General features: G+C 42.0%; 1 protein-coding gene across 1 annotated transcript; it reads right to left on the minus strand.

Annotated features, from left to right (window-relative positions):
- Positions 1 to 334: 334 nt before the first annotated feature.
- LHFPL5 (LHFPL tetraspan subfamily member 5) lies at positions 335 to 10,112 on the minus strand. Its single transcript, XM_073614275.1, has 4 exons — positions 9,879 to 10,112; positions 6,227 to 6,671; positions 3,817 to 4,053; positions 335 to 1,164 (listed from the first exon to the last, which is right to left on the minus strand). Exons 2-4 carry the CDS (start codon positions 6,636 to 6,638, stop codon positions 1,148 to 1,150), a joined length of 666 nt encoding a protein of 221 aa, XP_073470376.1. The 5' UTR covers positions 6,639 to 6,671; positions 9,879 to 10,112; the 3' UTR covers positions 335 to 1,147.
- Between the last annotated feature and the right edge of the window lie 4,715 nt (positions 10,113 to 14,827).

Raw genomic sequence — 14,827 nt, forward strand, 5'->3', positions numbered from 1 at the left:
TCCCTTTTTTCCCACAAATAGTGCTTTCTTTTAGTGATATTTGATCGCCTCCGGGTTTTATTTTATTTTTTGCGCTATAAACAAAGAACGACTGACAATTTTGAAAAAAAAAAAACAAAAAAACAATATTGTTTCATTTCTGCTCGAAAACACATCCAACAAAAAAAAAATGTAAAAAATCAAATGTCTTCAACAATTTAGGCCAATATGTATTCTGCTACATATTTTTGGTAACAAAAAAATCCCAATAAGCGTATATTGATTGGTTTGTGCAAAAGTTATTGCGTCTAAAAACTATGGGATATTTTCTTTTTTTTTTTACTAGTAATGGCAGCGATTAGTGACTTATAGCGGGACTGTGATATTGTGGCAGATAAATCAATACCTAACTGACACTTTTGACACTTTTTTTGGGACCAGTGACATTATTAAAGTGATCAGTGCTAAAAATATGCACTGTCACTGTACTAATAACACTGGCAGGGAAGGGTTAACATCAGGGGCAATCAAAGGGTTAATAGTGTGCCTAGCTAATGTTTCAGTGTAGTGGGGGAGGTGCTTTTACTACTGGAATACATGGATCTGTGTTTCTGCTTTACAAAAACACAGGATCCATGTCTTCTGTACTGACAGAATGAAAGTCTGCCTTGTTTACATAGGCAGGCTGGCGTTCTGTTAGTGTAACGAACGATCAGAGGATGCCGACATATATTGTGTCCGTGGTACTCGCTGATTAGCTCCCGCAGTGTAAAATCATAGCGGGAGTGCACCGCCAATGGTGCACAGTCGTGTCCGAAACCAAGAAGTGCAGAATCATGTATATTTACGTGATTCTATGCAGCGTGGCCGCCCTGTAGCAGTAAATCTGCTATGGGACGGTCAGCAAGTGGTTAATATTTTCTTTTAGTTTCTAACAAAGATATGATACTCAAGTGTAAAAACTGCGTTTTGTGAAAATAAATAGTTTTCGAAGTGTAACTGGCCAAGTTTAATGCTCACTGTATCGTAAGACAATGAACAAGTGAGACAACACACACATTTCAGTTTCTGTATTTTCTTCTCACTCAGTGAATGTGTTAACTCCAAGGTTATGTCCACTACATATATATAACACACAGCTTGACATGTTCTTGAGCTGCATTTCTTGTCAGCCACCCTCATCTTCTGTAAAACACAAGAAAAAGAAAAAGTCAGCACCTTATTACACAGCTAAGCCCAACCCAAACACATAGAAATGTACTCCTATTAAGAATCACAACCCAAATCCTACTGGCTATCTGCACTTAAAGTGGATGTAAACCCTTGCATATACCCGGTTAAGTGACCGGCCTCAAGTGATACACAGAGGTGAAACAAATCCTTTTACATAGGTGGTACCCATCTACCTACAGCCCTCTTACCTCTACATCCATTCAAAATGAAGAATTTACACAGGATCTTTCAGCTCTGAAAAGCAGGGGGCAGGGAGTTGACATTACATTAGTGAAGAGAGCTCATTGGAGGGAGGGGACACCCCCCCCCCCCCTTCATACAGCACACAGGAACAGAGCTGAGGCTGTCAGTCACAGACTGTGGCCTTCCTTTGTCACCTTTTCTCTCATGGTGTCAGAAAGACTTGTCAGAAGTGATTCATGCCGATAGCAGAGGAACAAAAACAGCAGAAAGAAATGACACTTAGTGCTCTTTATTGAGATAAGTACACACTATAGAATGATATGGTTTGTTCACATTTCATGTCTGAGGTTTACAACCACTTTAAAGCAGATTCATAATAATACAAATACCCATGAGTTTCAGAATTTGTGCAGGTCTAGTTCTCTGAATTACATTGTGTACCTGCTTTGATATTGCTTGTAGTCTTTGATAAAACAGTGATGTACAGGTTAAAGATAGAGAAGATAAGCATTGTTTTTTTTTTGATATTTTAAAAACATAATTTTCAGACACGTCCTTTATTATTAAGTTTCGTCCTTTGTAAGAACCTTAGGCTGTAAGAGAGGTTGGTGTTTCAGTGATGTTCTGAAATTCTTAATAACATTTGAGCATCTAACCTGTTTCTGTTCTTATGGTAACAGACAAAAAGGAAGGATGTTCAGTACTAGAACATGCCTTAAACAGACTTTCAAAATAACACTAAGGGAGCGATTTATAACAGAGAGCGGATAATGCGAGTCTATAATGTGATCAGGGTCGCTGATAAGGCAGTACAGCCAGCCCTCCTGTACTGGCCCCGGGCCCCATCAGTTCAAAAGGGGGGGCCCAGTCACCTGCTAAGCAGGAGGTACGGCTGTACCGTCTTATTGCAGACACCAATCCTCTTCTGCCTTTTCCTGCAACGCTGCCAACTTCTCCCTCTGGCTGCACTGCAGGGAATTGGTTCTAGCACATGCACCCCTTCCATCTGCTGTCCGGGCCCCCTTGTGTGCCCCTTTCCCCTGCAGCACTGCTGGCTTCCCTCCTCTCTTACTGGCAGCTGCTGCAGGCACACAGGGGGATGTTTCAGGATGAAGAGTGGGGGAACAGACTGGTAAATATATAATTTATTGGCTCCTTCCTTTCCTGGATGAACACAGTGATCACTCCTGGACACAGGAGTGATCGGTACCAATCACTCCTGTGTCCAGTCCTCGCTGAAAACTACAGGTTGTATATCCAGTTTTTAGAAAATATGGTAAGAGATTATTAGCTACAAAAATATTCATTGGTAAATTCATGATTTAAAGGAGAAGTAGGGCCAAAGCTCTTTTGGCCCTACTTCTCCTGTGGGTCACAGGAGTGAAGTTGAGCCTGAACTCCTGTGATCTGTATTCATTCGACAGCGGGCTTAAACTGACATCATTGAGTCAGTCCAGACTCTGGAAGAATCCCAACTTTAATGTCAGGATCCACCCAGACGCCTGACTGGCAGCTGGCTCAATGTCTCAGCATGCCTGTGGGAGACTGATCCAGCCACTCTCGCCCCCTCTTCAACCTGGTGCTCCAATGGGCGCTGGAGGGGCAGAGCAGAGAGCTGATGACTGACAGTCACTGCTCTCTGCAGACAGAGAAGTGATCAGCAGTCATTTGATCACTCTATTCTTGGTCTTAGAGCCGGCGGGGGAACGATGCTGTATCCACTTAGGTGGGTAAAAATGTTTATATTTTTAAACTCCCATACTTCTCTTTTAAGTGGTGCTCACTTTAATCACACTATACTGTATATTACTGTTATTCAATTAAATCAAATCCTAAAAGTGAGGTAATAGTGTGGCTATACTTTTGTCAAAGATAAAGAAAGAACATTACCAAATATAACAAACAAATAATGATTGCCGAGACTACTTGCTATGCTTTATGCTGTGCACTGCTAAAATATTGAATGGAAAAAAAAAAGTTTTGTGCTTTTATTGTGAATTTGCCAAATATGAGACATGAAGGCTGGGTTCACACTGCTGAGAATTGGATGCAGGTTTCCCCGCATCCAATATGCATGCCAGGAGATTGTGACCGACTCTCTATAGAGGCAGTATAGAGCCGGAGCGCACAGCAGAAGAGTCCTGTGCGTCTTTGGCTCTGTTTCAGGTCCGAATTCAGCCAAAAATTCAGACCTAAACCGATGAATGGGGATGCACCAGACCCCCTGCTGTGACCCGCTCCGCACACAGTGTGAACCCAGCCTTAAGGTTTTTCTTGAGTTGTGAATTTGTGCAGATATATTATTTATTTTGTACATACTGTATGCTTTTTGTTACGTTACTTTCTCATTTGAATTATATTAGGGTTATTTTAGTAATTGTGTAACATTACAGAAAGTGGCAATAAAAACTGAATTCTAACCTTTGCTCTGGATCTTGAAATCCTCTGGCAGCAAACTATCCTGTCTGTTCCCAAGGACAAAGGCCAGAAAAGAGAGAATGAGGGCATCCAGAATGGCAATGATAGCTAGGATATATGCCCAGCGTATTGTGCATGCTCCTAGTGTGTATTTATCAGTCTTGTCCCCACACATGCGTTTGACTTCTGTAGAGTCCCACCCATCAGGATAAATAAGGCAGCCAATCATCAAGCCACCAGCTGCAAGGACAACAAAAAAACATCTTCAGTGCACAATCATAATGGCAGGACTAAAAAGTTTGAGGCTTCAGTCTCATGGGCATATGCATATTTTCTGCATGGAATGCAGGTTCTTGCTGGCAGAGCCATCATAAGATCCTGCATAAAATATGCCTAAACGAGTACTTTAGGTGCATGTTTGGATGCATACAATGTTTAGACACGTACAATTCTTCTAATGGCTTATGCATGTGTCCACAAAAAACGATAGATCTGAGCTGCCCTGGACAGAGCTGTGTCATACTCTTTTGTACAGAGCACCCGTTTTTGCTTGTAGATGCAGCTGTGTGTATAGCTTCAATGATAACTATAGTGCTGCATTTAGATGTGTACAAAATTACGTTGAATGAATCTAAGCGTGGTGTTTTAGGTGCTAATGTAAATGAACCCTTATGCCTCGTACACACGATCGGATTGTTGGCCAACAAAACCGTGGAATTTTGTCAGAAGGGCGTTGGCTCAAACTTGTCTTGCATACACACGGCCACACAAATGTTGGCCAACAATTACTAACGTAGTAATGTACTAGACGTAGTACGTGGTTTTTCAGCTCTTTAGTGACACCATTTGGGCTCCTGCTAATTTAGTGTTAGTTGAAGTTTGGTGAGTGTTGATTTACGCTTATCTTTTCGCGTTTTTCATTTAGCGCTTTCCAGTTCGTTTCTGAACAGCCGTTCGTCAACCAGCCATGTTGTGGAATGGGAGGAGATAACGTGTTATTTATTATTGGCCTTGGAGTTATTGCTTTGACATTATTTTTTTGGTTGAATAATGATTTGATTTGGTATATTTTCTATTTTTTTGGATGCATAGAATGCACTTTTTGGTTAAGTTCTATTGGCAGATAGCATGTCTAATTTTATTTGTTTTCTTTTTTAAAGCACAATAAAAAAATTGTGTAGAATAATACTTGGCTATGTGTTTTACTTCAAATGACAGTTTGGGAGTAGGCAGTTACATTTAAAAAAATTTAAAATTGACAAGGGACACCAACATAGTTGCCCAAATAAAAAAAAAGCATAATAATTTTATTCTTGCTATCACTAGAAAAAAAAAAGTCTTTGGAAATTCGTTTGCAGTAACCCGATCAGTATCACCAGCAAAGTAGCTTCATTATTATCCCATTAAAGAAGAATAGAATTGTGCGCTGCATTTGGAGATTTCATAATTTGCCATGTCACGAATGTTAATTCTCCATTATGAACGCTAGTTTACAAGACTGACTGCTTCTGGGTCGTCCTTGCTTCTGAGCATGCGTGTTTGTACTTTGGACTTTTGTCTGACAGACTTGTGTACACATGCTCGGAAAATCCGACAGCTCACATTTGTCCGCGGAAAATTTGAAAACCTGCTAGTCCGATGGAGCATACACACGGTCAGATTTACCGACAACAGCCTGTCATCGAACATTTCCAGTCGGAAAGTCCGATCGTGTGTACGGGGCTTAAGTGTAGAATTACAAGACAGGGTGACAGCACAAAGTTGCAGCAAAACATTGATATGACTAATAAAAAAACATTGACCTTTTTATTATGCTAAAGCAGCCCACAGAGTATGTGATTTTCTTTCCTCCATGGGTGGAGGGAAAAGAAAATAGTTTGATTCCTCCATCAACACAGTCTGTGTTAATGGGGGTATCCCTCACGTAGAACTATTGTGTTATGCTGATGGGGAGCCTTCCCTGCCAGCAGAACACAATGATCACTGCTGGCTTCAGTACAATCAGCCTGCCCATAGATGGATTGAATCTCAGCGGTTCCCTGCTGACCCGAGATTGGACCCATCTATGGTCAGCTTAAGGCTGCGTACACACTATATGAATTTGGTCCGGTTCCTAAACTTGGGTGGTCCTGTTGGCTGCCTTTCACCTGACATCCCTTGAATAAAAATCGGAGTCCGTCAGAAAATTGTAAGCCAAACAGCAGCATTATCCAGTCAGATGCAGCTGCTGCTTCGATATTCTGACAGATGCCAGCTGTGACTCTCAGAATACAATAGCTGCAGTGGGAGATTCTTCCATCTGCAGTGTATAATGTGGATGGGAAGATGTGTTTGATTCTTTTCGTTTAGCCCACAGGTTGAACAATATGTCAATGTGTATACCCAGTTTAATTTAAATTGTGTTAGCATTTACCTGAAGCCAGCTGCATCCACGCACAGATCTTGTACACTGTTGCTGAATTGCAGAAGAAGAAAAGACCAAATGCCAGCATGGAGCCCACCACCAAAAACATTGACACTCCTACAAAAAACATGGCTGTTTTGAAGGCTCCTGAAGGTACAGATTCAAAGTCCAAGGCGCCTCCTTTGCAGATGAGCTCTGAGGTCAATGCATTGCCTATACAGTAGCTAAACAGTCCAAAGTAACCAGCTTGAGGTGTGTTTAAGCTGTCTCCAATCCAATATGGCTGGATGAACACTTCCACCATGATAACGGAGAAGCATATAGTGAAAACTGCCCACAAGACACCAATGGCACGAGCGTTGCGAACATAGTTGGTGTGGTATATTTTAGCTGCTTCTTGTGCAGGCAGCAACGGAGGCATAGTGAATGCAGCTCAGTGTTATTCTTCACAAATCTAAAACATTATAGAGACAATGTTAAAGCAATGTCAGATTGTGATGGCATCAGCAGTAAATTGTGATGATCTCTGCTACAAATACATTTCTGTTTAACAGGACTGCTGTCTTAGGCCTCATTCACATTGGGAGCTTAGCCCCGATGCATGAGGCTTCAACACCTATGTGCGGGTGGGCAGAGAGCACAGGTGTACCCTCCAGCCCCATTACCGGCAGCCTGTCAAACTCTATGAAAGGGTTAACAGCTGCTGTGGCTGGACAGAGCTGCATGGTGCACCTAGCGTTACTAACATTTAGGGCAGTGTGCACCCAGTTAAAAATGCTTCTTGCGTTTTGGGCATTTGTCCCTAGATGCCCTAAACATAAGTACCATTTGGTGCACTATCCAGCCCCAGCAGTTATCAGCCTCCCATAGACTTTTATGCCCCGTACACATGATCAGACTTTCCGACAACAAAATCGTGTTTTTTTGTTCGAAGGTTGTTAGCTCTAACTTGTCTTGCAAACACACACATGTTGGCCAACAATTACGAATGTGGGAACATGGTGACGTACAAGACGTACGACAAGCCGAAAAAAGGAAGTTCAATAGCCAGTGTGGCTCCTTCTGCTTGATTCCGAGCATGCGTCAACTTTTGTGCGTCGGACTTGTGTACACACAATCGGAAATTCCGACAACAAAGTTTTGTTGGCGGAAAATTTGAGAACCTGCTAGCCAACATTTGTTGGTGGAAAATCTGCCAACAAATGTTCGATGAAGCATACACACGTTTCAGCCAACAAGCTCACATCCAACATTTGTTGTCAGAAAATCTGATTGTGTGTACAGGGCATTACAGGTTGTCAGCAGCAGGGCTGGATAGTGTGCCTGTACCTTCCACCCGCACCTACACACCACCCAGTGTGCATAAGGCCTTAGTGAATAGAAAATGTAATGGTTTGGGGTCAAGTTTATTTTTAATTTTTTTTCCATTTATTTTTTTATGTGCACATTATAAATATAAACATTTAATATTTGACAAGGGATTCCCAAAGCACTGTGGGATTTTTTATGAGCCAGCACAGCAAAGCAACTTGCTTTGCAGCTCAGGTTATTTGAAAGAAAACTTATATTCAGACATCTATTAACAGTCACTGCTCTGTTGACTCACTGGAGTTGATATACTATAAAGAAGAGTGAATATTCATTTTGAAAAGTGTTCACTTTTTAAATTGAATATTTGTAAATGAAGTGAAGACATGTTTACTTTAAATACCCAATTATTTGCAACCAATTTTTTTTAAAATGCATATTAGCTGGCTCATGATTGGTCAATTAAAGTAAACACAATACCATCTTAATTACTGGTTACATGCGCAATCTAATTGGCAACTAAAGCCCTGTACACACAGGCCAAATGCCAGGCAACATTCGGCCCATGTGTATGGAAGCTAGCCTGACAGAAGGTGGCCGTTTGGCCAGCTCCTGTCGGACGAGTATGCTGGAAAACCCTGCAGCCGACTGGCTCCCAATCAGCTCTCTCAGAAAATGGCTGAGAGCACTGACCGGAGTGTTCTGGGGGGGACATCCCCCTGTCAGAACACAACTTAGCGGGGGGTAATCGCTATACTAACTTCAGATGGAAAAATACTCAATAGTGTTTACCAGGTTAAGTAGTAGTAGTAGTAGTAAAGCCAAAGAAATGGATGATTGCCCTGGGGCCTGGACCGCTTAAAAACAAGTTAGTCTGTGCAGCTGCCTTATTTCTATCCTCACAGGTTAACTTTGAAGATGATGTTTAAATATGGATGTTTTTGCATAGTTGCATCAGCATCTCCATAAAGCTAGTCAGCAGAGGGAAGCATGAAATGCTCTAGAATTTCCTGGTAGAGGGCTGCGCTGACTTTGGACTTGATAAAACACAGTGGACCAACACTAGCAGATGACATGGCTCCCCAAATCATCAGTGACTGTGAAAACCTCACACTGGACCTCATGCAACTTGGATTTGGTGCCTCTTCACTCTTCCTCCAGACTCTGCGCTGCTGGTGTTGGTCCACTGTGTTTTATCAAGTCCAAAGCCAACGCAGCCCTCTACCAGGAAATTCTGGAGCACGTCATACTTCCCTCTGCTGACCAGCTTACTGGAGATGCTGATTTCATTTTCCAACAGGACTTGGCACCTGCCCACGCTGCCAAAAGTACCAATATCTGGTTTATCGATCATGGTATCACTGTGCTTGATTGGCCAGCAAACTCGCCTGACCTAAACCCCATAGAGAATCTGTGGGGTACTGTCAAGAGAAAGATGAGAGACACCAGACCCAACAATGCAGACAAGCTGAAGGCCGCTATCAAAGCAACCTGGGCTTCCAAAACACCTCAGCGGTGCCACAGGCTGAGCGCCTCCATGCCACATCGCATTGATGCAGTAATTCATGCAAATGAAGCCCCAATGGAGACCAAGGATTGAGTGCATACTATACTGTTTTCAGTAAGCCAACATTGCTGTATTAAAAATCCTTTTTTTATTCGTCTTATGTAATATTCTAATTTTCTGAGATACATAATTTTGGGTTTTCACTAGCTGTAAGACATAATCATCAAAATTAAAAGAAAGAAATGCTTGAAATATATTACTCTGCGTGTAACGCATCTATATAAAATATAGGAATTTCACTTTTTGAATTGAATTACTGAAATAAATCAACTTTTTGATGATATTCTAATTTTATGAGATGCACCTGAACATATACATATCTATAGATATATCTATATCTATAGATGTAGATAGCTAGATAGAGAAATAGAGAAATATAAACCTTTAAATCATCTCTGTCCTGTGGCAGCGAAGTAAATATATAAAATAAATGTAATTTACAATTTTTACCCCATTTATTTACTTAATTACTTAATTCCAATCGCATTTTTGCACACTTTGCAACTTTGATGACATCTATTGCTGTTGGCCATATCTCCAAATAAATAGGTACAATAACATTTATGCTCAAACTGCAACTGTATTGTTTGTTGCAGTGTATTACTTCATTAAGTAATAACCAAAACGTAGACAGGTAGACAACAAATAATCATTATGCATGTATCAAAAAAATATATAGAGTTTTATCGACAAAATGTTTCAGTATTCGGCAAACTTTAATACTACTTATTGATTTAATAACTCATTTACTGCTTTAAATATAAAAAGTAGTACAATCAAACTGACCTTAAATTGTAATGCTCATCAAATGCTTTTGTAGAGTTGACGTTTCATAGTAAAATAAACCGATGATCCAAAATTCCAACTACACTTGGGAACAGAGTTCAAAATGTGACTCTGGCAACGATGAAACCTAATAAGACGATACTGGTGTAATGGTATGCCCTCTCCATTATTCATGATGAGCCAGTGTACTGTGTCATCTGTTGGTTCCTTCCTTTAGCATCAGATCAGAGTTTACATGCATCCCCCACTACACCAGTGCATTGTGGGAATACAGGTAATCTCCTTACAAATGATTTCTCTGTATTTAAGTTTGCTCCTGGCTACAGGATTACTAGGGATTTCATGCCATGTTTACAGCAACAGATAATTGTATTATATTTTTTATTTTTGTTTTCCTTTGAAAAAACTCTTAAAGTGTTACTAAACCCAGGACCCTGCATTCACTATCCAAAATCAACACCAATCAATATCGTGCTCTGTGTAATGTACCTCTACATTACCATGCACTCTGCTTTGATGCTAATTGTTGGATATTGCACTTCTCACTGCTCTCCACAGATTGGGGAATCCAAAACTCTGGAACAGGAAAAGAAACAGAAGGCGCATGGACCTAGCACATTATCCTCAATAAACAGTTATTTATTTGATACGAAGGTATCATACTCACAAACATTGACTTGGTAAAAGCATATCAAAAAATTCCTTCACATAGGTCCATAAAAACTGTCCGCATGACATTGGACTACCTCCATGGAGGCGTAGACTGGGTAACACGTTTCAAGAAATTCCTCTTCCTCAGAGCCTCCTGCAACCTGAGATCCTTATTCTGCTGCAGAAACTCTCTCACCTCTGCTGGGCTAAGCCTTCCTAATTCTTTGGGGGCTATCTCCCATGGCTAAAAGGTCTTCTCTATATTTACAAACTACCAAATTTATGTAATAGATCTGCTCCTTCTTCCTTCTGTCTGGCTGCTACACCTTGTAGTTTACCAGCCCCAACCTGTCCAAGTTTCTCACAGAGTCCCTGACAGGAACCTATTTTCCACCCAGGGAACTAGAGCCAGTGTGCCATCCCTCGGATGGAAAGTTTTTTTTTTTTTTTTTTTAAAGACCTCTTGTATACTCGATTCTAAGCTGCCAGAGCCTACTGAAGCTGTTCCCTGACCAGAGGTATAACCAAAACAATTCTGTCTTGCATGGCTGAGATATGCTGTACCACACTCTTGTAGGAAATAAACCTCTCCCAGGATTCTTTTGAAATATCTAGCAACCCCCAGGGGTCCCCCACCCTTACCAAAGTTAAAAACCCTTGTAAGACTGAGATTTCTCCAATTACAAACAACAGATAAGCCCAGTGGTCAACAAACTGTGGCCCCGGGGCCGGATGTGGCCCTTTGCTTGTCTGTATCCGGCCCTTGGAGCACTGTTCCTCCCACTGATATAAGGTACATTACTATTCCTCCAACTGACACCAATGATGGTTCATAATTCCTGTCACTGATACCAACAATAGGACACTGCTCCATACACTGAAACCAATGATGGGGCACTTTTCCTTTCAATGACACCAATGATGGGGCACTTTTCCTCCCACTAATACAAATAATGGGGCACTATTGCTTCCCATGATACCAACAATGGGGCAATACCCCCCTTCCCCCAAATACCAACTTATGGGCATTTTCTACTCCCACTGGTCACAGTCCACCCCCTTGAAGTCTGAAGGACAGTAAACTGGCCATTTGGAGACCCCTGGATTAGGCAAAAGACAATCCTAGTCTCTCTTATATTTATCCATCACTTCCTTTACTTAGCATACAGTACATTTGAAGGTTTAATTTATCTTTTCTGCCAACCTATCCCTTTGAGGGTGCTAGCCTGACATTAGCAGCTGCTTAATATTCCTCAATTTGCAGGGGTGAAAAGGGTGCTAACAATGGTCAGCTTTTATTTATGTAGTTAAAGCCTTTATCCCAGAAGTTAAAAAAAAACAAAAATAAACCTTTGCTATATCTACCCAACAGCAAGGATTTTAACAAACTTTGTAGCAGATTCCTACCTTTTGTTATTTTGAAGAAATCCCTTTGTGTTTCTCTGTGCCCATGTGGGAAAGTGAGTCTAATGGGAGTGGTTTCATAATTATCAGTCAGGTGTGCACCTGCAGGGCACTAATGAGGAAATCTGCTGGGCCTGCATCCCTTTAGACGTGTTCCTATTGGGAGTATCGCACCAAAAATGACATTTTTGTTGTAGAGGATGCCTGAAATATGACTTGCATCTTAGTGTAGACTTCTGGGAAAATTGGTGAGCCAATCAAACAAGCAGGAAATTATGTTTCTGTGGGGCATTTTGTACACATTCTGTGTACGGAACAACTCCAGGTAGCCATATTGCATTGCATTTTCATAAATACAGCGACTGCAGATTGAAAAGGAAAGTCATTTTTAATAACATTCAATTACAATAGAACTTGTGTCACAATTGTATACGCTATATTCTTTTTTCTTTATTTGTCATTTTATTTTCCCATGAAAGTGGAGTCACCCTTTCGTTAAAGTGTTTTTTTTTTTAACACTGTGCTTATGTAATTAGCAGCTTGCTCTCTGGCACAGAGGTAAGAGTACCAATTTGAAGCATGTCTAAAGATTCATAATTGCCTTGTCACAAAGCCACAGCAGACATCAGTCACCAAGGTTTAACAGATTATAGTAGCTCCAAAATGTGACTAAATTACTTCTAGACCTAAAAGATAAGTTCACCTTCTGTAACATGTTATACCTGTATTTAGGTGCAACATGTAACATGTTACTGTGCAGCAGCCGACCTCTGCAGCCCCCCCCCCCACGGGAGGTATGGTTAGACAGCTGTACTGAAGAAGCATGACATTGCACTTACGATCCACTGATTGCAGGGTAAATGCTTTGCAAGCTGCAGTGTAAAGGTGAACTTGTCTTTAACAATCTTTTATCCAGCCAGCCCTCTGAATTCCCCACTTGCATAACTATAAGACAGTGATTTGACTCCAAACATGTATAGAAGAAGCATTAAAGCCAGCCATACATTGATTGAAATTTGGCCAGTTCAGCAGGGACCAGACGAATTTTCCCCGCTCAGTCAGTGCTGATCAGTGTATTCTGAGGTTAAGGAAGTCTCCCCGCCGTCAGAATACAAGGCAACAGCGGGGAGGATTCTCCCATCCACCTTGAATTTTTATCGTCATCTATGGGCTGCTCTAGATATTATTGACCAGGTGCCCGGCGATTGGTGGGGCTGTTGAATGGCTTACTGTTCTTGTCCTGGTCTGCCCTTGCTGCCGATTCATTGGCCGCTTGCGTCAGCGGCGTCTCTCGGCACATGCGTGGCGGCTTGTGGTTAGACCGGTCGTCGTCACTTCTGGCTGGAATGACGTACTGCCAGTAGGGATTTTTGGGATGGCCCTTCACCCTCCTCCTGCTCCGCCTCTGCTGCCATCTCATTGGCCGCTTTCCGCCGTTTCAGCGACGTCTGCTGGCACATGTGCGGCAGCCTGTGGCCAGACCGGTTGTCATCACTTCCGGTTGAGGTGACGCATTTCAGGTCGGGATGCATTTATATGGAGCTGCCCTCAGGCTGATTAGTCAGGCTACACTCTATCCAGGAGAGCACACACGGCTCCGCTCCCCCATTACTCTCTATTTGCTCTGTCCATAAGAGGTAAGACTAGCAGGTTATCTATGGCTGCTTACTTTGCATCTATTTAGCCTTGCTTATATTTATATTTTTAGCAATATCACATGCTTCTCTTCCCTCTCTTTTCTTTCATTATCAGGTATTGGCCATTTGAGCTATAGATTTCCCTCTTTGATACTGGACAGTGTTGTTTACTGGTTTTATAAACAGTGACATCTGCTGGCTTATATTGCTGTAATAGACTACCTTCTATCAAAGTATGTGCCCCCTATTAAGTTCCCTGTCTCTCCTTTTGACCGGATGCGCGGCGGTTGGTGGGGCTGTTGGGTGGCTTGCTGTCCTTCTCCTGGTCCGCCCTTGCTGCCGTTCCATTGACCGCTTGCGTCTGCGGCGTCTCTCGGCACATGCGCGGCGGCTTGTGGTTAGACCGGTTGTCATCACTTCTGGCTGGAGTGACGTACTTCCAGTAGGGAGTCTTGGGATGGCCCTTCACCCTCCTCCTGCTTCACCCTCCTCCTGCTCTGCCTCTGCTGCCGTCGCTTCAGCGACGTCTCCCGGCGCATGCGCGGCAGCCTGTGGCCAGACCGGTTGTCGTCACTTCCGGTTGAGGTGACGCATTTCCGGTCGGACGCATTTATATGGGGCTGCCCTCAGGCTGATTAGTCAGGCTACACTCTCTATCCAGGAGAGCACACACGGCTCCACTCCCCCATTACTCTCGATTTGCTCTGCTTAGCCTTGCTTATATTTATATTTTTAGCAATATCACATTGCCTTCCTGCTTCTCTTCCCTCTCTTTTCTTTCATTATCAGGTATTGGCCATTTGAGCTATAGATTTCCCTCTTTGACAGCTGCTGGCTTATATTGCTGCAATAGACTACCTTCTATCAAAGTGTGTGCCCCCTATTACGTTTCCTGGATACTTCCCTTACCAGCTCTATATAGTGTTGGATATATGCCTGCATTAGCCATTTGGTAAGCCCTTGTTGTAATATCTTTCATATACCCAGCTTTTGAATGTGCGTTTATAGTGCGCAACCGGGTATACGCTATGCCTGACCATGTTCTATCTATGCATATTGATATGTTTGCCTTGTTTGGCATACATATATACATTTCAATACATATGTTGCTATTACATTTTTCTTTATTGTTTATAGACCTTATTATTTGAATATCTGGGACAGCTTGTTCGACCTGCATCTATGCTGCTCTATTTAGAAACCTTTCTTACTATGCAAGTATAATTTTTTTTTTTTTGTAGCACAGCATGCAATATC

This window comes from Aquarana catesbeiana, linkage group LG02 (assembly GCF_042186555.1).
Source record: "Aquarana catesbeiana isolate 2022-GZ linkage group LG02, ASM4218655v1, whole genome shotgun sequence".
NCBI lineage: Eukaryota > Metazoa > Chordata > Amphibia > Anura > Ranidae > Aquarana > Aquarana catesbeiana.